The 22,135-nt window shown below is 34.7% G+C and overlaps 1 protein-coding gene across 4 annotated transcripts in view; it reads right to left on the bottom strand.

Moving 5' to 3' along the window:
* The window catches only part of DYNC2H1 (dynein cytoplasmic 2 heavy chain 1), a 290,676-nt gene that overhangs the window by 18,058 nt on the left and 250,483 nt on the right, over positions 1-22,135 (bottom strand). For all 4 annotated transcript variants that reach the window (XM_070624815.1, XM_070624816.1, XM_070624817.1 and 1 more), the window contains 2 exons: positions 13,554-13,663; positions 10,547-10,628 (listed from right to left, as the gene is read on the bottom strand). In XM_070624815.1, the coding sequence (XP_070480916.1) occupies positions 10,547-10,628; positions 13,554-13,663 (192 nt within the window). The remainder of the gene's footprint in view (positions 1-10,546; positions 10,629-13,553; positions 13,664-22,135) is intronic.

The following is a 22,135-nucleotide window of genomic DNA, read 5'->3' as shown; positions in this document are numbered from 1 at the left end:
TAATTGTTAACCCTTTGCCTTTGTGACAAGTTCTTGGTTTACTCCTTAGGACTAACTCCCAATTTATTGTCTTCTTCAGTTGCATCTAATGTAGAATATATTTTATCAAATTTTTCATTTAAAGATTATGTTTTTCATTTCCAAGATTACTGATTGGTTTTCACATCCAACTATAACTGTATCATCTCTGCCTGTTTCCACTTTGTAAGTTCTTGCTATTTTTTAGTGAAAGTTATTCCTTCATGTATCTGTTTAAGGAAACTCAAATAAATATTTTAACATTTTTGTCAGATTTTTTCTAAAAAATTAACAACAAACTAAATGATTAGATGTTTCACCTGATGATTTTGCTAGTTTCCTTTTCCAGGATTAGATTGTTTTTTTCCCATTCACTTTGCATTTTGGTCTCTAGGTTCATCTTGAGGGGTCTTTTATTTTTGTCCCATATACCTCTGTAATGACCTTTCCACATCTGCATAACTACAAGATTCATAATGCAAGTTTGGGGGTTCTGTTCTGGTGCTGTTGGGGATACTGCAGGTCTAGCAATTGATCTGGTAGGTAGTGTGGTTCAATGTCTAATGTTAAGGCTATGTCTTTGTCTTTCAGCTTTCTTAGGCCTAGAGCTTTCTATAATGTCACAGACTCAACCCGTGATTCTGTAACAGCATTTCCAGTCTCCTTTTATTGGGGAACTGGAGAGCCTAACCCCAGTTCTGCATTTAAGCAATGAGCCTTGTTTCAGCCCCCATCTCACACACATCACTACTAACTCCTTTTACACTGGAGGGGCCACACTTCTGATCACTGCTTCCTACTTCTGAACTTGGAGATCATTAGACCTATATTTTCAGCCTTAGGCACAATTTTATTTTCTGTCCTGTTTCTGATTCAATGAAATACTTATCTTATATTTGAAGCTAGACTATGTTTGTGGTTTCTTCTTTTTATATTTTATCTATCATTATTATACATTTGGAGCGGAGGGGATGAACCATGACTGCCCTGGGCCATCTTCATCAGAAGTTCTCAACTATTTAAAATCAAGGTACATTATACATATAACATATAACATGAGGAAAGAAAAATAGGTAGACAAATATCTAGGAGGATATCTTAAACATATGTCTTATAATGAAAGAAAAATAGTTTGTACTGAATATGTTAGGCCTATTTAATTATAGAAAGAGGTCTTGAGGAAAAAAATTGCCCTAAAATATTAAAATTAATCTGCACAATGGTTTCATAGGTCTGTTTACTTATTAAAAAATTTATAAAGTTGCACTCTTAAGATTTGTGCAGTTTACTGTATGATGTTATACTTTGCTATAAAGGTTTACCAAGAAAGATACAGAGGTCAACATGGAGAGGCTCTACATATAAGCCAAAGGTTAGGGATAATTGCACATGAAAAAGAATATTATATGCAATTTACTAAAACACATTAAATATATAAGAAGCTCACTCTGACACTCAAACAAAGAAGACATGTCCCTGGGCACTGCAGGAAATAGTGTAACAATATCATGTTCTGAGTCTCCCCAGTTTAAATGAAACAAATAAGCATTTATCCTTTATTTTCTATATAAAATGTATTTCATGGTATCCAGGTAACCACAGAGACGTAGTTGATAAGGTTTCTTTGCAGAAGAATTCCAGCTAATAAATGCAGAAGGAATAACAGATTTAGAAAAACTAGTTTTGTGACCTTTTATTAGTCAGGCAATGATTATCAATGGTTAAAACTATTAAATGGAAGACTGATGGGAAGTTTTGTCACGAAGGAATGAGGCTGTCACAAACCTATACACATGAATCAATCTTAGCATCACTAAAAACAGGAAAACTACACATTGTGTGCCTCATCATGTAATGCAAAATGAAGCACACAATGCTGCCTGTGAAGTATTTTATCGAAGTGACTCTGATTTTGTAACAAACAGTGAGATGAAATAAAAAGAGAAGCCTTGTCTAGATATTAAAAGACATATGTACATAACAACCAAACACAATGTGTGGACCTTGATTTGAACAAACTATTAGAAAAAGTTCTTTTTGAGACAAATTGGTAAATACTGTTACAGACTGAGTAGTAAATGATGCCAGGAATTATTGTTAATTTTTGTATGTGTGATAATATATTGTACTTATTTAAGAAAATATGGACTTTTTTGAGAAAGGGAGGAGTAAATTAAAATGATGGCAGTAATTTGCTTTAGCAAAAACAATAAGAAAGGACAAAGGAACGGCTCTAAATCTTGAAACCTTTGAATATACAGATTCATTATACTATTCTCTCCCTTTCTTTATTTGTTTGAAATGTTTAATAAAAGAAAATATTTAAAATGATTTTAAAAAGCCTTGAAGACTAAAGGATATTTAAATTTTCTCTAGGGAATTACCTTCTCCGTCTAGAGCTACTGTCCAATATGGTAACCACTCCGCCACATGGGGCTACTGAGCACATGAGGTGTTGCTAGTCTGAATTGAGATGTGTTGTAAACATAGAACATATGCTGGATTTCAAGGACTTTTTACAAGGAAAAGGAATGTAAAATATATCATAATTTTAAAATATCACATGTTTAAGAAACAATATTTTGTATATACTAGGTTCAATAAAATATAATATTAAAATTAATTTCATCTGCTTCTTTTACTTTTTTAAATGCAACTATTAGAAAATATAAAATTTCACATATTGCTTGAAATACGTTGAGGAAAGGAAAGCATGCTAGGAGAAGTTACATTCCAGCCAGAAATACGAACAGGTTTCTCAGCAGTTTTTGAAAGCTGGAAAAGGACTGGAGCAGCTGATGGAACTTAGTACATAATCCCAGCACACTGAGTTTTTTCTATACAGTATCACTTAAAGTCAGAAAGTCTCATAGAAGAAAGACTTCCAAATGAGGAAACGGCAGCCAGTTCTCACCCTCCTGCTATATTTGGGGAGCATGAGAAGATAGCATTCAACTGGCAAAACTATTAAAGAGCACAGTCAACTAAGAATTAAAAATCCTTTAAACTGGTAGAAACATAGTTAAGACACTCAAAGTTGTTAATACTATGAGGATATCAAACAGTTTTAAAAGCTTTGTTTGCTGTAGTCATTTAAATTCTTAAGAAAAATCATTTTTGGTGAACTCGTTTTATATCATATTAGTTCGCCTATGCCAAATCATTTTAGAGATGTACAGTTAGAGAAAACTATATTACTAAGCACTCTTACAGTGCTCCCGTTTTTAAAACAATCTACTTGATAATGACTATATAAGCATATTCACATCAGGTGCTCAGTTTTTAAAAATAAAAACTATCAGAAATGAATGTCTTAATCTGAATAGTTTAAGGGCTTTTTTTCGGGGGGGGGGGCGGTGTTTGGGGTTGGATTTTCCACTGTTGGGCTCGTTCCACAGCTCACGTTCGTTCAGGGAGGATGCGTCTGCAGCTCCTAATTGCCAGGTGTGATGAGCACATTCTCCTAATGAAACCTTAAATGTCTAAACGTCTAATTTCTTCACTCTTAACTTCCATTTCCTGATGGGCTCTATGAGGAAGGAATTGAAATATGAATAGTATAAGAACCATGTGCCATATGGGCGGACCCTAGCCCGGCATGAAGCAGCTGAACTCAACTGGCAAGCATAAGTGGCTATTTGACTCTGCCAGGTCATATATGTGTTTCATAAGCCTGATTTACCAAGGCAGAAGACCAGTAGTTTTGCCTTGTGTGTGTGGCGGCATCAGCAGTGAAGGAGGGAGCTGGGAGCTCTCCAGTTTGCCAGGGCAATCATCTCGCAGCCTCGGGTGAGATTGAACATGCAAACTGAACAGGAGCTTGATTTAGGATTTTCCAGTAGGAAGTTTTACAACTGCTGTTTAACAAATAATAAATCAATTATGGTAGTGAGGAAATTTTAGAGGGCCACGTTCAGGATCTAAAAATCAATATACATACATGTTCTTCCTAAGTAGGTCTGGAGGGTTTGAGATATTGACTGGTTTGGGGAACTACAGCCTTGATTAAACATTTCACTGGTTTATTTCAGTCTAGGGCGGTAGAGATTGAAAAACTCAAAACCAATTAAATTGTAGAGTGACAGTGGAATTCAAATATAATTCAAGTCCAAAGTTCTCCTATTGAAATAATCCTTTTGTTGAAAAATATGATTAAAAGGAATTAAATAGATTATTTCACTTATAGATTTTGCCAAGTGCAACAGTGAGAGGCCTACAAAGACTTCTTTTCTGATAAACATTTCTGGAAACTGCAGGTAGGAAAGTCAGGAAATGTGCTTTTAAAACAGTTCACATGAATGAGGAGCCAGAGAAGAAAAATTCTGTTGAATTTTAAATCACTTGTGTAGGCCTGGCTTTTTTACTTAAAGTTGTAAGTATATGATATAACAATGTTCCTAAATATATTTACCTGTAAATATTTTAGTTTTTTTTTTTTTTAAAGATTTTATTTTTTCCTTTTTCTCCCCAACGCCCCCCGGTACATAGTTGTGTATTCTTCGTTGTGGGTTCTTCTAGTTGTGGCATATGGGACGCTGCCTCAGCGTGGTCTGATGAGCAGTGCCATGTCTGCACCCAGGATTCGAACCAACGAAACACTGGGCCGCCTGGAGCGGAGTGCGCAAACTTAACCACTTGGCCACGGGGCCAGCCCCTAAATATTTTAGTTTTTAACAAAATATCTTTTATGAATGCCAAATGAAAAATGAAAGAATTCTGCTTTATTGGATAAAAGTAGAGAACTTTATATTAAAATATACCTTTGTTTCTAATTTAAAAATATTGCGTAATAAAATCTAATCCAAATCATGTTAAGAAAAACAAACAATACACACATACACATAGGTTTTCAGAGACACTCATAACAAACGTTTACTCCGTTAATTGCTTTAAAAAGAAAGACGGGGTGGGGGGCTGGCCCGTGGACGAGTGGTTAAGTTCGCACGCTCCACTGTAGGCGACCCAGTATTTCGTTGGTTCGAATCCTGGGCACGGACATGGCACTGCTCATCAAACCACGCTGAGGCAGCGTCCCACATACCACAACTAGAAGGACCCACAATGAAGAATATACAACTATGTACCAGAGGGGCTTTGGAGAGAAAAAGGAAAAAATAAAATCTTTAAAATAAATTTAAAATCAAGAAGAAATAATGCTTATAAATATCTATGCACCCAACACAGGAGCACAAAGATTCATAAAGCAACTATTAACAGACCTAAAGGAAGATGTTAAAAACAACACAATAATAGTAGGGGACCTCAACACCCCACTCACATCAATGGACAGATCATCCAGGCAGAAAATCAACAGGGAAATAGTGGAGCTGAATGAAAAACTAAAACAATTGGACTTAATAGACATATATAGATCACTTCACCCTGAAAGAGCTGAATACACATTCTTCTCAAGTGCACATGGAACATTCTCTAGGAGAGACCATATGTTGGGAAACAAGGCAAGCCTCTACAAATTTAAAAAAATTGAAATAATAACAAGCATCTTCTCAGATCATAGTGCTATAAGGCTAGAAATTAATTACAAGAAAAAAGCTGAGAAAGGCACAAAGATGTGGAGACTAAACAACACACTACTGAACAAGCAATGGATCATTGAAGAAATTAAAGAAGAAATAAAAAAATACCTGGAAACAAATGAAAATGATAGCATGCCATACCAACTCATATGGGATACAGCAAAAGCTGTATTAAGAGGAAAATTCATCGCAATACAGGCACATCTTAGCAAACAAGAAAAATCCCAAATAAGCAACCTTAAAGCACACCTAACTGAACTAGAGAAAAAAGAACAAATGAAGCCCAAAGTCAGCAGAAGGAGAGAAATAATAAAAATCAGAGCAGAAATAAATACTATTGAAACGAAAAAGGTAGTAGAAAGGATCAATGAGACAAAGAGCTGGTTTTTTGAGAAGATAAATAAAATTGACAAACCACTAGCCAGACTTACAAAGAAAAAAAGGGAGAAAGCTCAAATAAACAAAATCAGAAATGAGCGAGGAGAAATAACAACAGACTCTGCAGAAATACAACAGATTATAAGAGAATACTACAAAAAACTATATGCCAACAGAATGGATAACCTAGAGGAAATGGATAAATTCCTGGACTCCTACAGTCTCCCAAAGCTCACTCAAGAAGAGGCAGACAATTTGAACAGATCAATCACAAGCAAAGAGATTGAAACAGCAATCAAAAACATCCCAAAGAATAAAACCCCAGGACCAGATGGCTTTCCTGGGGAATTCTACCAAACTTTCAGAGAGGATTTAATACCTATCCTTTTCAAGCTATTCCAAAAAATTAGGGAAGATGGAACACTTCCTGACACATTCTATGAGGCCAACATCACGCTGATACCAAAACCTGACAAGGACACCACGAAAAAAGAGAACTACAGGCCAATATCACTGATGAACATAGATGCAAAAATTCTAAACAAAATTTTGGCAATCAGAATTCAGCAATTCATCAAAAGAATCATACATCAGGATCAGGTGGGATTCATACCAGGGACATTGGGATGGTTCAACATCCGCAAATCAATCAACGTGATACACCACATCAACAAACTGAGGAATAAAAACCACATGATCATCTCAATAGATGCAGAGAAGGCATTTGAGAAGATCCAACAGCCATTTATGATAAAAACTCTGAACAAAATGGGCATAGAAGGAAACTACCTCAACATAATAAAGGCCATATATGACAAACCCATAGCCAACATCATACTCAATGGGCAAAAACTGAACCCCATCCCCCTGAAAACAGGAACAAGACAAGGATGCCTTCTATCACCACTCTTATTTAACATAGTACTGGAGGTCCTGGCCAGAGCAATCAGGCAAGAAAAAGGAATAAAAGGAATCCAAATAGGGAGGGAAGAAGTGAAACTCTCGCTGTTTGCAGACGACATGATCTTATATACAGAAAACCCCAAAGAATCCATTGGAAAACTGTTAGAAGTAATCAACAACTACAGCAAAGTTGCAGGGTATAAAATCAATTTGCATAAATCAGTAGCATTTCTATACTCCAGTAATGAACCAACAGAAAAAGAACTCAAGAATACAATACCATTCACAATTGCAACAAAAAGAACAAAATACCTTGGGGTAAATTTAACTAAGGAAGTGAAGGACCTATATAATGAAAATTACAAGGCCTTTCTGAGAGAATTGGATGACGACATAAGGAGATGGAAAGACATTCCATGTACATGGATTGGAAGAATAAACATAGTTAAAATGTCCATTCTACCTAAAGCAATCTACAGATTCAACGACATCCCAATCAGAATCCCAATGACATTCTTTACAGAATTAGAAGAACGAATCCTAAAATTCATATGGGGCAACAAAAGATCCCAAATTGCTAAAGCAATCCTGAGAAAAAAGAACAAAACGGGAGGCATCACAATCCCTGACTTCAAAACATACTACAAAGCTACAGTAATCAAAACAGCATGGTACTGGTACAAAAACAGGTACACAGATCAATGGAACAAAATTGAAAGCCCAGAAATAAAACCACACATCTATGGACAGCTTATCTTTGACAAAGGAGCTGAGGGCATACAGTGGAGAAAAGAAAGTCTTTTCAACAAATGGTGCTGGGAAAACTGGAAAGCCACATGTAAAAGAATGAAAATTGACCATTCTTTTTCACCATTTACCAAAATAAACTCAAAATGGATTAAAGATCTAAAGGTGAGACCTGAAACCATAAGGCTTCTGGAAGAAAACGTAGGCAGTACACTCTTTGACATCAGTATTAAAAGGATCTTTTCGGACACCATGCCTTCTCAGAGAAGGAAAACAACAGAAAGAATAAACAAATGGGACTTCATCAGATTAAAGAGCTTCTTCAAGGCAAATGAAAACAGTATTGAAACAAAAAAACAACCCACTCACTGGGAAAAAATATTTGCAAGTCATATATCTGACAAAGGCTTAATATCCTTAATATATAAGGAACTCTCGCAACTCAACCACAAAACATCAAACAACCCAATCAAAAAATGGGCTGGAGACATGAACAGACATTTCTCCAAAGAAGATATAGTGATGGCCAATAGGCACATGAAAAGATGCTCACCATCGCTGATCATCAGGGAAATGCAAATCAAAACTACACTAAGATATCACCTTACACCCGTTAGAATGACACAAATATCTAAAACTAATAGCAACAAATGTTGGAGAGGTTGCGGAGAAAAAGGAACCCACATACACTGCTGGTGGGAATGCAAACTGGTGCAGCCACTATGGAAAACAGTATGGAGATTCCTCAAAAAACTAAAAATAGAACTACCATACGATCCAGCCATCCCACTACTGGGTATTTATCCAAAGAGCCTGAAGTCAGCAATCCCAAAAGTCCTGTGCACCCCAATGTTTATTGCAGCACTGTTTACAATAGCCAAGACGTGGAAGCAACCTAAGTGCCCATCAACAGACGAATGGATAAAGAAGATGTGGTACATATATACAATGGAATACTACTCAGCTGCAAAACAGAACAAAATCATTCCATTTGCAATAACATGGATGGACCTTGAGAGAATTATGTTAAGTGAAATAAGCCAGCGAGAGAAAGATAATCTGTGTATGACTCCACTCATATGAGGAATTTAAAACTATGGACCAAGAACAGTTTAGTGGATACCAGGGGAAAGGTGGGGTGGGGGGTGGGCACAAAGGGTGAAGTGGTGCACCTACAACATGACTGACAAACATTAATGTACAATTGAAATTTCACAAGATTGTAACCTATCAATAACTCAATAAAAAAAAAAAGCCACACGGCTCTTTTTTGGAGAATTAAGATTAAAAGCTTGTTTCACTAACTGTCAGCTTTTTTTCCCCATCTACAAAATATAACATATAAGCTTGGGATTTTCACATTGTAGATGATTTTATTCCCATTTTGTAAGAACAGGTAACACAGTTTTGAAATATTAACACACCCTGACACAGAATAAAACTTATTTCCCTTGCTTTTTATAACCCTATGTCTGAATAATGATACTACATAGCTGCCAGAGACCATACAACCAAGTGAAGTGTTCGGTTCCTGGGTTACACGTCACATGTTCCCTCCCTCTCCTTAACAACTGGACAACAGTGTATGACCACCAGTAAGAGCTAAGGTAGTTCTCCGTATGGGCTAGGGGCTAACGTTAAAACAAAATGCCAAGGAATGAAAGAGAACCTTCCTAATCCTTCAGCTTCAAGGGAGAATTTTGTAACAATCTATAGAGCTCAAAGAGAAAAATCCAGGTTATTTTTAATGATCAAATTTATGACACTACAACATTATAGCTGATACTAATAACACCTACTACAGTGCCTCTCCTATTTTAGGCCCTCAACACAATGATTCAACAAAGGTTTAATTGAGTGCTTATTATGTATCAGCTATTGTTTGAGGTATTTGAAACACTACAAAACTGGAGAAAAAATGACTACTCTCATGGGACTTATATTCCAGTGGAGTAAGATAGACAACAAATAATAAACATAATAAATAAATTACATATTAGGTTAGAAAGTAGCAGTGATATGAAAAGCAAATTGTTGAACTGGGAACTAGAGCCGTATAAAAAGAACTTCTGAAAAGCTAGTTGCCTACGGTTCGGTAAGTTAGAGAACTATAGTCTTACATTTAATTTATTTAACAAGTTGAATTATATGTGATATATTGGACTAGAGACTGAGGATCTGAAGATGGATAAGACAGATTTTTTCTTCAGCAACATTGTTGTCTCAGAAAACAGACCAATATGGATGTATAGAGATCATCCTACTACAACATGCAATGTGTTTATTAGCATTGGAAAAAATGTTAAGAGGGCAATTTTATGCGTGGAAACGAGAAAGAAGAAATAGTAGAAAATGCTACTGATGTGGAAGAAGGTTAGAGTTTTAGGGGCAAGGATTTCCGTTATAGCCTTTTAATTAGTTTGTCATTATCATTTGAATGATTATCTATTATTATAAAGTAAAGGATTTTTCACAGGAAAGCTAAATAGGAAAATTTATACTGCAAAAGATGGCTTGATCTTTTCTGACATAAATGGATTGATTTTAACAGTGAAGTAACGTACGCACAAACTGTAAACTCCCTGAGGACAAGATTTGGTCTATTTTTTATATACTACATTTCATCCATACTTTATTGTATAGTAAATATTTATTGAATTGAATTTTAGAATAGCTAACTTAATGGAACTTCAAGATTTGTATCACTTTTTACCAAAAGTTACATTTTCAAATAGGTTGTATCCCTAAGATTCTTCCTTGCATTAGAAGAGGCTGTATTTTGTACACGTTGTTGCATACTAAATTTTAACTTTGATTTTTCACACAGGTAATACAATCTACCGCTGCTGATTTTACACTATCAAGATAGGTGACTTTGAGATTGGAGTTTCAGAATCTTTTTATTATAGTTGGTAATAATATAATTTTTTGACTCAGAAAAACATCTAAAATTAGTCTAATACCTTAATTTGCAGCTTTGCTTCTTGCAGTCGACCTTTCCACGAAGCTACAAATTTAAGGCTATCCACAGAACAGCCCATTGCCCTGTAAAAAGTAAAGCATCGAATGTCAGAAAGAAACAATTCTCAGAATTAGAATATGAAATGTAATAGAAGATAGATACATTCCTATTTATTTAAAATTGAAATATTTACAACGTGTAAGTAATCAGATCTCTTAAGCTACGCACAATACCATAGACTTCACACTAAGTTTTTAAAGTTAACTGATTATGTCAGTCTCCTCTTCAAGGTTGTGTAACTTCCTTGAGGATAGAGCCTTTGTTTTCTATTTTCACATCCTCCATTTTGACCATCATCCTCAAATGCAGGCACATGATGGGTGTTCAAGAAATGTTTATTAACTGTACTGAAATATTGATATTTATAACATGATTCTGAGGCATTACAAATTGAAATCTCCCCAAACTAAACAATTAAATTTTGTCTGGTATATACATACGTATATTTTTTAATTTTATTGAAGTCATAACAGTTTATAACATTGTGAAATTTCAGTTGTACATTATTGTTTGTCAGTCACCATATATATGTGTCCCTTTACCCCTTATGCCAACCCTGCAACCCACTTCCACTCTGGTAAGCAGTAATCTGTTCTCTTTGTCCATGTGTTAGTTTATCTTCCACATAGGAGTGAAATCATATGGTGTTTGTCTTTCTCTGGCTTATTTCTCTTAACATGATACCCTCAAGGTTCATTCATGTTGTTGCAAATGGAACAATTTTGTCTTTTTTATGGCTGAGCAGTATTCCATTGTATATATGTACCCACATCTTCTTTACCCATTCATCAGTTAATGGGCACTTGCGTTGCTTCCACATTGTGGCTATTGTGAATAACAATGCAATAAACAAAGGGGTGCAAAAGTCTCTTTGGATTGTTGATTTCAATTTCTTTGGATAAATACCCAGTAGTGGGATAGCTGAGTTCTATGGTATTTCTATTTTTAATTTTTTGAGAAATCTCCACACTGTTTTCCATAATGGTGGCATCAGTTTGCATTCCCACCAGCAGTGTATGAGGGTTCCCTTTCTCCACATCCTCTCTAACATTTGTTATTTCTTGTCTTGGTGATTACAGTCATTCTAAAGGGTGTACAGTGATATCCCAGTGTAGATTTGATTTGCATTTCCCTGATTATTAGTGATGCTGAACATCTTTTCATGTGCCTACTGACCATCTGTATGTCTTCTTTGGAAAAATTTCTATTCAGATCCTCCGCCCATTTTTTCATCAGGTTGTTTGGTTTTTGCTGTTGAGTTGTGTGAGTTCTTTATATATTTCAGAGATTAAACCCTGGCTGGATATGTGATTTGCAAATATTTTCTCTTGGTTGGTGGGTTGTCTTTTCATTTTATTCATGGTTTCCTTTGCCTTGCAGAAGCTCTTTAGTCTGATGGAGTCCCTTTTGTTTATTTTTTCCTTTGTTTCTCTTGCCCAAGGAGACACGGTATTTGAAAACATCCTTCTAAGACTGATGTCAAAGAGGGTACTGCCTATATTTTCTTCTAGGAATTTTATGGTTTCAGGTCTTACCTTCAAGTATTTGATCCATTTTGAGTCAATTTCTGTGTATGGCGAAAGATAACAGTCTACTTTCATTCTCTTGAATGTGGCTGTCCAGTTTTCCCAACATCATTTATTGAAGAGACTTCCTTTTCTCCATTGTATGTCCTTGGCTCCTTTGTCAAAGATTAGCAGTCCATAGATGTGTGGTTATATTTCTGGGCTTTCAATTCTGTTTCATTGATCTGTGTGTCTGTTTTTACACCAGTACTATATTGTTTTGATTATTATAGCTTTACAGTATATGGCTGGGAGGCAATTTTGAGAGCAAAGGTGTCCCTGTGGAGAGCCGACCCTCCCCACTCTCTTCTCAGAGCCATGCACAGTTCTATGCCTAGATTGCTGCCAGGGAGGAGAGGAGAGTCCCTTATCTCCTTCCACTTCCTCCCGGGGCTCCAGCACCTCTATGTTCAGATATATGGCTGCGAGGGTCTCTCAGACATCTATTGTGTTGTGTGAATGTCCTCTGTTGGTTTCTGAAGGTCCTTTTCATTGTATCTTAGCAGGGAGAGTCTTAAGAAAGAGTTCACTCTGCCACGATGCTGATGTCACTCTCCCCTGGAATCCATCTTCACACACGAAGCAGAGACGCTGGAAACCTCTGAATCTTCTGTGAGCTTTTTAATCCTCCCTCTCTCCTCCCTGCCCATTCTTCAGAGTCATTAAATTTCACATTTAAATCAAAAATCTAATCATCTCCTTTCACTGCTCAGAAACCATCAATGGCCCAACTGCCTACAGGGTCATGCCTGACCTCCAGTGGTGGAAGATGAGGCCCTTCCAGTATATTTTTGGTAGTGTCTCTTTTATTACATTCTAACGTTAAAAATTATAGACTATGTATGATATGATAATCCAAATTTGTTATAAAAAAGAGCTTGATCTTAACCATCAAATATTGTTCCCAACCAAGAAGCCTAGTCAGCACTGTCTAACAGAATTTTCTGTGAAGATAAAAATGCTTTCATGCAGTCCAAAATGGTAACCACCAGGCACATCTGGCTTTTGAGCACTTCAAATGTAGCTAGTATGATGGAGAAATTACATTTTAAATTTTATTTAACTTTAACTCATTTAAATTTAAATAGTTCCATTTAACTTCTGCCTACTATATTGGACACAACAGATCTAGATAAATAAGTGACCAAAGTTTTAAATTTCATCTTTTTTCAATTCTAATAAAAAACACATCATAATTAAAAGCAACACTTTTTAAGCTAAAAGCTAATTGACATTAAAAGTCAAGTATTATAAAATAATACAACTATCTGTAATCAACAGTGAATTTACTTCTTGACAATCAAGGGAATGTGATCAGAAGTAAATACAGCTAAGTATAATTACCTTCACAGACAAATAAGTAAAGTGTTGCATTTTATTTACCTTGCAGTTTCCTGGCGAAGAGCGTTGAGAAATGTGTCTGGGTGGAAGAGTTCTGACAGGTCAAGTGTATCAGAGAGAAGAGCTTGTTTTTCAGCTCTCTCTACCCAGTTCTACAGGGAGGAAAAATATATAAACACACTTTTAAAAACCTTGTAAACTTGAAAGATAAAGAAATATATTAAAGAATTATTATGCAGAAGTCATTTTCAATGAGAAAGTTAAGCAGTTTCCAAATTCTTGAAATGGTGTCTAGAAAAAAAAAGATCTCCAATGTACACTGTAAGATCTGTTATAGTTTTTTGACATAATATATCCATCCATCAGAAAAAAGCTTCCTTGCACAACCTTTTGTTGGTAAAAATCTACTCAAAATAAATGTCTAAAATACAAAAATTAACCTAATATATAATATTTCAGTTTGGGCTAGCACTTCTCCTGGTGAGACTCACCTCTCAGGGTGTGCTCAGGAGACTGGACTGAATGTCTGGGTCTAACGGCAGAGTTCCCAGGGTCCCCAAGTCCTGACAACACAAACTGAACTAGAGTTCCAGATCCAGATTTGACAGTAAACTTGCCACCTTACTGAATCAAGTACTATAGGGGAAGGTAATGTCCAGGAAGAAAAAATTTCTTGTTAAAATTTCTTTTTAAATAATCTTTTCTACTTATCTGCTATTTTGTAAATCAACTTATACTCCATTTGGAGAAATACACATCATCATAACATATGTTTGATGAGTAGAATAAAGAATGGCCATGTGGATGGAACAAATGACAAAAACTACATAGTCTTGTGCAAGACTTACTATACACCTTCCCTGTATTAACCAATTTTGTGCTTACTACAACCCTGAAAGTTAGTATTAATATCCCCATTTTACAATGAGAAAATGGAGGCATGGTGAGCTTAAGGGTCCTGCCCAAGGTCAAAGAGTAACTGTTTTGAGCCAGGTAATAAACTCAGGAAGCCTTTGGTGATTTGTTTCTCTGTAGTATTTCCCGCAGGTGCTAATGTGCCTTAAGAGATAAACAACTTACTGATGTGTTCTGAATCAGTCTATTTCAGTTGGTGCACAGAGATGATATCACAGTAATGTCAGCTATTAAAAACTTGCAGAATTCTCATTCACTCAGTAATTCATTTGCATGATTTATAGACAGTCTAGGAAAAAATTGTGTTTATTTATTACTGTGTAGAAAGGCTGTGTCTCATGTACTGTAACACCATGTTAACCACCCTAGCATTTACATCGGTCAGATGGGTCTACAATACAAGAAATTAAAATCTCCAAAGCTAGTGTGTTTGTATTAACATCTTAATGCATTTGACTAGCATTCCTACTCTGTAGCAAAAATGTTCCTATGTCCTTCCTAACAACTGATAATATGTTGATTTCAAAAGCAGAAAAGACCTACTTTAAAAAGAGATCTCTCTAACAAAGTATAATTATTTCTCCTTGGGTGTTATCCTTTATAACAATAACATTTCATAAAGTATCTACTTCAATTAAATAACTTAAAATTATGCATAGCAAATATTGTTTACTCCCTATCAAATACTTTTATTATATTTTTGCCTTCTATTTTCATTACCTAAACATAGTCAACAAGTATGCTTGCATGACCCTTTTTTATTGCAGAGAATTACTATTCCTGTTATTTTAAAACAACTATTTTTTACTCTATAAATATTTCAAGTTATACTATTTCATTGATTCCTTAAAATTAATTTTGGATTCAAAAACTCCAAGAGTTGTTGCCAGAAATGGATGTGCATATGTTTAAATTAATTAAAAATTAGTATGTAGCTGATAGCCAGATTTTTACTTTATTAAAGTTTGAATTAATTAGTCAAGGAGGAAAAGCTTCTTTAAGAAAAATATTTTTCTTAGTCCATAAGAAAAAAATAACTTGTTAGTCTATTAAGCTTAAAGATAGACTACAGCAAAGTATATTTGGTAAAGTTTAAAGACCAAATATTCTTTTAATGTGTATAAAGTGTTTGAACAGCAAACTTTATAGTGAAGAACAAACAAGCACTTTTTTTTTTTGAGGAAGATTAGCCCTGAGCTAACTGCTGCCAATCCCCCTCTTTTCGTTGAAGAAGACTGGCCCTGAGCTAACATCCATGCCCATCTTCCTCTACTTTATATGTTGGACGACTACCACAGCATGGCTTGCCAAGTGGTGCCATGTCCGCACCCTGGATCTGAACCGGTGAACCCCAGGCTGCCGAAATGGAACGTGAGCACTTAACCGCTGCACCACCAGGCTGGCCCCCATTTTTTATTTTAAAAAAATACATTTAATCCTGCACGTGGATGTTTACAGCAGCTTTATTCATAATTTCCAAAGCAACCAAGACATTCTTAAGCGGGTGAGTGGATAATTAACTGTGGAATATCCAGAACAAAGACATGGAGGAGACTTAAACGCATATTACGAAGTCAAAGAAGCTAATCTGAAAAGGCTGCATGCTGTATGATTCCAACAATATACCTGGAAAAGGAAAATCCATGGAGACAATAAAAAGATCAGTGGTTGCCAGGGGTCGGAGAGGAGAGAGAGATGAAGAGGAAGAGCACAGAGGATTTTCAGGGCAGTGAAAATACTCTGTATGATATTGTAATGATGGATATATGTCATTATACATTTGTCTAAACTCATAGAATATAAAACATCAAGAGTGAACCCTAAGGTCAACTATAGACATTGGGTGATTATAATGCATCAATGTAGATCCTTCCTCAGTAAAAAATGTACTATTCTGGTGAGTGATGTTGATAACGGGGGAGGCTACACATGTGTTGTGGCAGGCAATATAGGGGAAATCTCTGTATCTTCCTCTCAATTTTGTCGTAAACTTAAAACTGCTCTTTAAAAAAAGTATTTAAGAAAACCCTACATTTATACTAATTTATATGAATGTAAATAAAGACTTAAACAGCATGATTTTTTTTTTTTTTTTTGAGGAAGATTAGCCCTGAGCTAACATCTGCCAATCCTCCTCTTTTGATTGAGGAAGACTGGCCCTGAGATAACATCCATGCCCATCTTCCTCTACTTTATATGTGGGATGCCTGCCACAGCATGGCTTGTCAAGCAGTGCCATGTCTGCACCCAAGATCAGAACGGGCGAACCCTGGGCCACTGAAGTGGAACTTGCGAACTCAACCACTGCACCACTGGGCAGGCCCCAAGCATGATCTTTAATAAGCAGGAATATGTATATATGGATAGGGCTTTCAGCGAAGGAGTAGGCATATTAGCTGGCAAATGTTTTCAGTAAATGTTTCTTCTCTACTCCACTCCTGGTTACGGGCCATGCTCTTTTTAAAGGATTAGGTTTGAGACTGAACATAAGACCTATGTATGCCTCTCCTATGATTATGGACTATATAGCTATAATTCTCTAAATGATATATAATAAATGTAATTATGGAGATAAGCAAATAAACAGCTAACAGAATTGAACAACTTAAAGGGTTGGGCAATTTCTTGAATATTATACATACACCATACACAGAATCATATTCAGTAACACTTCTTAACTGGAATGAACTATAGAGATCATTGAGGATAGTTCCCCTTACTATAACATAATCGAATGATTTTTCCCAGGTAATTTAGGGCAGTTTTAAAATATTGCAATATTTTATTTAAGAATGCTAGCAGAATGTATGAATTCAAGTGGCAGTCATTTACTCACTCAGAAGCACTTACTGAAAGCAAGGAGCTTATCATCTAATTAGGGAAGATGAAACATGCATAAGTAACTGTGATGGAAGGTGTTAAGTGGGAAACCATATAAAAAAAATGAATAATGTCTCCTGAGAGTTCTACTTGTATAAGGACCAATAAACATAGAATTTTGAAGGAAAAGGTTGTTCCTTCAAGAATTTTATATCTAGTTCACCTACCATTCATTTATGAATACAACTGAGTGTCATTTTTATTTAGGCCAGAGTTCAGAAAATAAATACACCATACTTCTGTATCTTTTTTCTTTTAAACATTAGTAAAAAATGTTCTCCAGCTGTCTTATATATAGACAAAACTAAGATTTTCAAGGGTGTAGAAGTCAGAGGCTAAAGCTGTTAGGTGATAAACAATGAAATCAGTTAAATATAGAATTAAATCTAAATGATTATTGTAACAAAATTAATGCATATAATAAGCAACCTTTTGAAAAACCCAAAGGGCCTAAAAGCATAAAAACAAATAATTTAATCAAATGATTGGAGTAAATCCAATTGTATCAGTTATACCCCACAGCAAAAAACATTTCCTTTCAAGTGTTCATACACATTTACAAAGAAGCTGAGCCTCAGTCTCTGATGATAATGAAGCAAAAAATCTAAGAATTTAATATATTATAAAGGTGGCAACAGAGATCACCAGGGAAGGGAAGAAATATTCAATAAACGGTACTGGGGGAAAATAGTTTACTGTTTGGAAAAAAAGTTCAATCTTTAATTCACATTCTGGCCTAAAATTATGCTACTTAGCATTCAAAACACAATGTTATTTCATGGATTAATGGGGGACAAAAAGAAAATCACTTTAAGAGGAGAAAAAAAAGATTATGTATCTGATTACAGATTGGTAGACATTTTTTAAATAGAAAAAAGGAAAAGAAATATGTTAGATTATAAAAAATTTTGTAGATGCAAAAATACCATAAACAAAAGTAAAAGCCATTAACAGTAAATTTGGAAAAATATTTTCTACAAATATGAAAATGGGTTAATAATGTCAACACAATGGTAGGTTGTTTACATGCTTATTGAAACACAAAAGATAGGATCATCCTTAATAGTTATGTAAATTTAAAAACTAAGATATGTTTTTAGCTCATCAGAATAGCAAAGTGAGAAACGATAATGCTCCAGTGTTGCTAAGTGTGTAACATGGACAAAATTTTGGTAGCAGTGTATACTGGTACAATACTTCTATAAAGCAATTTGATGAAATGCATGAAAGCTTTAATTCCTTTTCTTGAAATGTAAATTAAGGAAATAATCAAGAGACTATTACACATGGTTTGCTCATTTAAAATTATTTATAATTTTAAGAAATTAGAAGTATAATAATAATAGAAATTATAAAATAATATATTATAGAATAACAGAAATTAGCAAATAATAGAAATAAGCCAATTAAATTATGGTATATCAATACAATAAAAAATTACATAGCAATAAAACTGATATTTGAAGAATATTTAATGATATTGGAAAATGTTCATGAGCTAATATATTTATCAGAATGTAAAAATGTACACAATGTTTACACATAATTACAGAATGTAATTATGTAAAAACATTACTTGAATACATAGAAAAATATTGATGAAGGCATATCATAATATATCATTTCAGCTGAGTTTGGCCTTCAGTGTATTAATTACTATTTTCATTCATGTGAATTAGCAATTATTTAGTATAAAATGAAACGCATTAATAAACTGATGCCATTTTATTTTGTTTTAATGCACTGTCTTCCTTAGAAAAAGTGTTTAAGGCAAATAAGTAATTCAGGCATCTGTCTTCTCAATGTGCCATATTTTTATTCCTTCATCTTTTCTTCAAAATTACTTAGTATATATTTAGAGGCTTGAGTATCTGAGAATAAATTCATCCAGAACTAAAATTTAATTTATCCAGAATAAAAACAAGTACCTCCACTCATTATTTCGACTGGAGTAAACAAAACATTAAAAGTTATTAGCATGTTAATAATGCTGGGTATAACAAATTTCTCAATTCATTGGATGAATAGATGGTAATAAACTGCAGCTCATCAGCAAGGTAGATTACCAGGAATTGTATTGGAATTAAAACCTAAGAATTAATAATTAAAAACCAGTATGCTATTTCTTCCCAGAGTTTGTTGTACTAACTTCAAGAAACAGTGAGTACACTATTAAATATATGCCATTCCTGGAGTCTCATTTTTTCCTAGACTCAAACCTGGGCGTAGGTTTTCATTATTCAAATCTTGTGCACTAGGTTTAGGAGTTAGATTCTACAAGCATGGGAGAGAAAACAAATTCAGTGATCTCTTCCAAGTTCAGTCTTTTGAGTCTCAATCTCAAGTCATCTTTCAGTAGACTTTTGAGATTGACATGTAAAATCGGAGTTCAAGAGAAGACTGAGTTGGATCAGTTTCCTGCAGCTCTAAGCATTTTGACTATGTATGTGATCCTTAAAAAAATAATTTCTTGCCTCACATGCTATATTAATAAGGTTAACTTGCCAACCAAAATTGTAGTTAAGATTTTATCCATTAATGTTCTGCTAACCATTTACATTGACTTCAATTCTTCACAGTATCTCCCAACTTTAACGTGCTGTGGTTTGATTTTTTTTTAGCTAAATTCATTATTTTCTTTTTGATATCTTTGACTCATGAATTATTTAAAAGTAGGTATTTAACTTCCAACTGTTGAAGATTTCCTACAAATCTTCTTGTTATTTGTTTCTAACTTAATTCTATTGTGGTCAGAGGGCATACTTCGTGTGGCTTAAATCCTTTTAGATGATTCAAGACTACTTTATGGATCCACCTTGGTAAGATTCTGTGTGTACTTGAAAAGAAGGTGTTCTGCAGTAGTTGGATGTAATGGTCTATAAATATCAATTAGTTAATAATGTTGTTCAAGTCTTCTATATCTTAACTGATTTTCTACTTATTCTGTCAATTATTGAAAGAGGTGTTTTGAAATCTCCAACTTTAATCATGGATTTATCTATTTCTCCTCAAAGTTCTATCAGTTTTTGTTTCATTATTTTGAAACTCTGTTATTAGATGTGTAAAATTTTAGTTTTATGTTCTTTTAATGACTTGATCACTTTATCATTGTAAAATAACCTTCATTATTCCTTGCTACATTCTTTGCTTTGAAACCTGTATTGCCTGATATTAATATAGTACAAAAGCTTTCTTTTGACTAGTTTTATCATGGTATATCTTATTGCCTCATTTTGTTTAAAACCTATTTGTGTCTATATTTCAAGTGCAATGCCCTGATGCCAGATAGCCTTCACAGCTGAATTGTGTTTTATCCAATTTGACAATTTTCGCCTTTTAGTTGGTAACTTTGAAACTATATATCAATTTGTAAAAATAATACTTAATGATTTATTTTAATATCACTCAGTGAAAAAAATAAGCTTATAAATTGCCATATCTTGTAAAGGAAAATTTTAGGGTTTAGGCTGAACAAAACAGAATTCAAAGAGTAAAATTACTGCTTTAATAATGATAATGATCACACTAGTAAATAAAATTACATAACATAATAATAACATGATAATAACATAATTATCACATGTATCTCACTGACGGTAGAAGCAAAGGTCCTTACAATAGCACACGAGAATTCATTCTAATCCTTGACTTCTCTGACCACCTTTTCCTTGTCTACTTTCCTTCAGTTACACTGGCCTCCCTTTCTCAAAAACTCTTCTGTCTCAGGGTATCTGCTGTTGCCTCTGCCTGAAACTCTCCTCTAGCAAGTATCTATTTGCAGGGCAATTCCCTCACCTTTTTCACATCTCCGTTCAAATACCACCATATCAAAGATGTCTTCCCTAATTCTGCCAGTTTAATGCAACTAATTTTTTATATATTATATCTTATTTCTAGAGCTCTATATCCTATTACTAGGAATTGAGAATAAAAAGGAGACTCTATGGTTAAGGTAAGTCACAGCTCTATGTTTTCATGGAATTGGTTAAAATTTTCTCAAAGTAAGGACTTCATTGTGTTGCTTCTCTGAGGGTTTTTCTTTTGTTTTCAAAGATTGGCACCTGGGCTAACAACCGTTGCCAATCTTTTTTTTTTTTTTTTTCCTGCTTTTATCTCCCCAACCCGCCCCATACACACTTGTATATCTTAGTTGCACGTCCGAACCCTGGGTCGCCGCAGCGGAGCACACGAACTTAACCACTCGGCCACGGAGCCGGCCCCATGGGTTTTTCAAAGTAAATAGTCTAAAAACCTAAATTTTCACTTCCCCTTTTCGTGTTTCTAGGCAATTTATCTCAACCAAACAACTTTGGAAGAGAGAGAGAAGTGCTGGCTTTAGAGAGGGGCTTCAACGTTATATGTTTATAAAGAAATTCTGATGTTCTTAGCCATTCTCATCTCCATCACATCTAGAGATATGCTGAAAGTTGCCTAGGCCATAAGAAATCTCTTTGCACTACCCTCTCTCATTGTGAATCCAGTTCCTTTGCAAAATGGATAAAATTTCTTAATCATTTTCATTTACCTTCTTAAGGCACAGAAATCATACTTGGCAATGAGACCTTGTTTCATGATAATTTACCCTTTTATTCACTCTAAATTTCCTATGAAGATGCTAACCATTTTGTAGAACATGAATGTCAGCATTAGCAGTAGATCTGGAGCCAGAGGGAAATGAGATATTTTCCTGTAAGATATCTTTTTAGAAACACTATTAACAGGATTTTTCTCCACATACTAATTTATGAACAGAATTTGAAACTGCTAATTGGTATTGTGGAGAAACATATATACAACATGAACACACTCATATTCATTCCAGTGGAAAG

The sequence above is a fragment of the Equus przewalskii genome, chromosome 6, assembly GCF_037783145.1.
Source record: "Equus przewalskii isolate Varuska chromosome 6, EquPr2, whole genome shotgun sequence".
Classification (NCBI taxonomy): Eukaryota; Metazoa; Chordata; class Mammalia; order Perissodactyla; family Equidae; genus Equus; species Equus przewalskii.
Note: the sequence above shows the minus strand (reverse complement) of the source record. Positions and strands in the feature narration are given on the sequence as shown.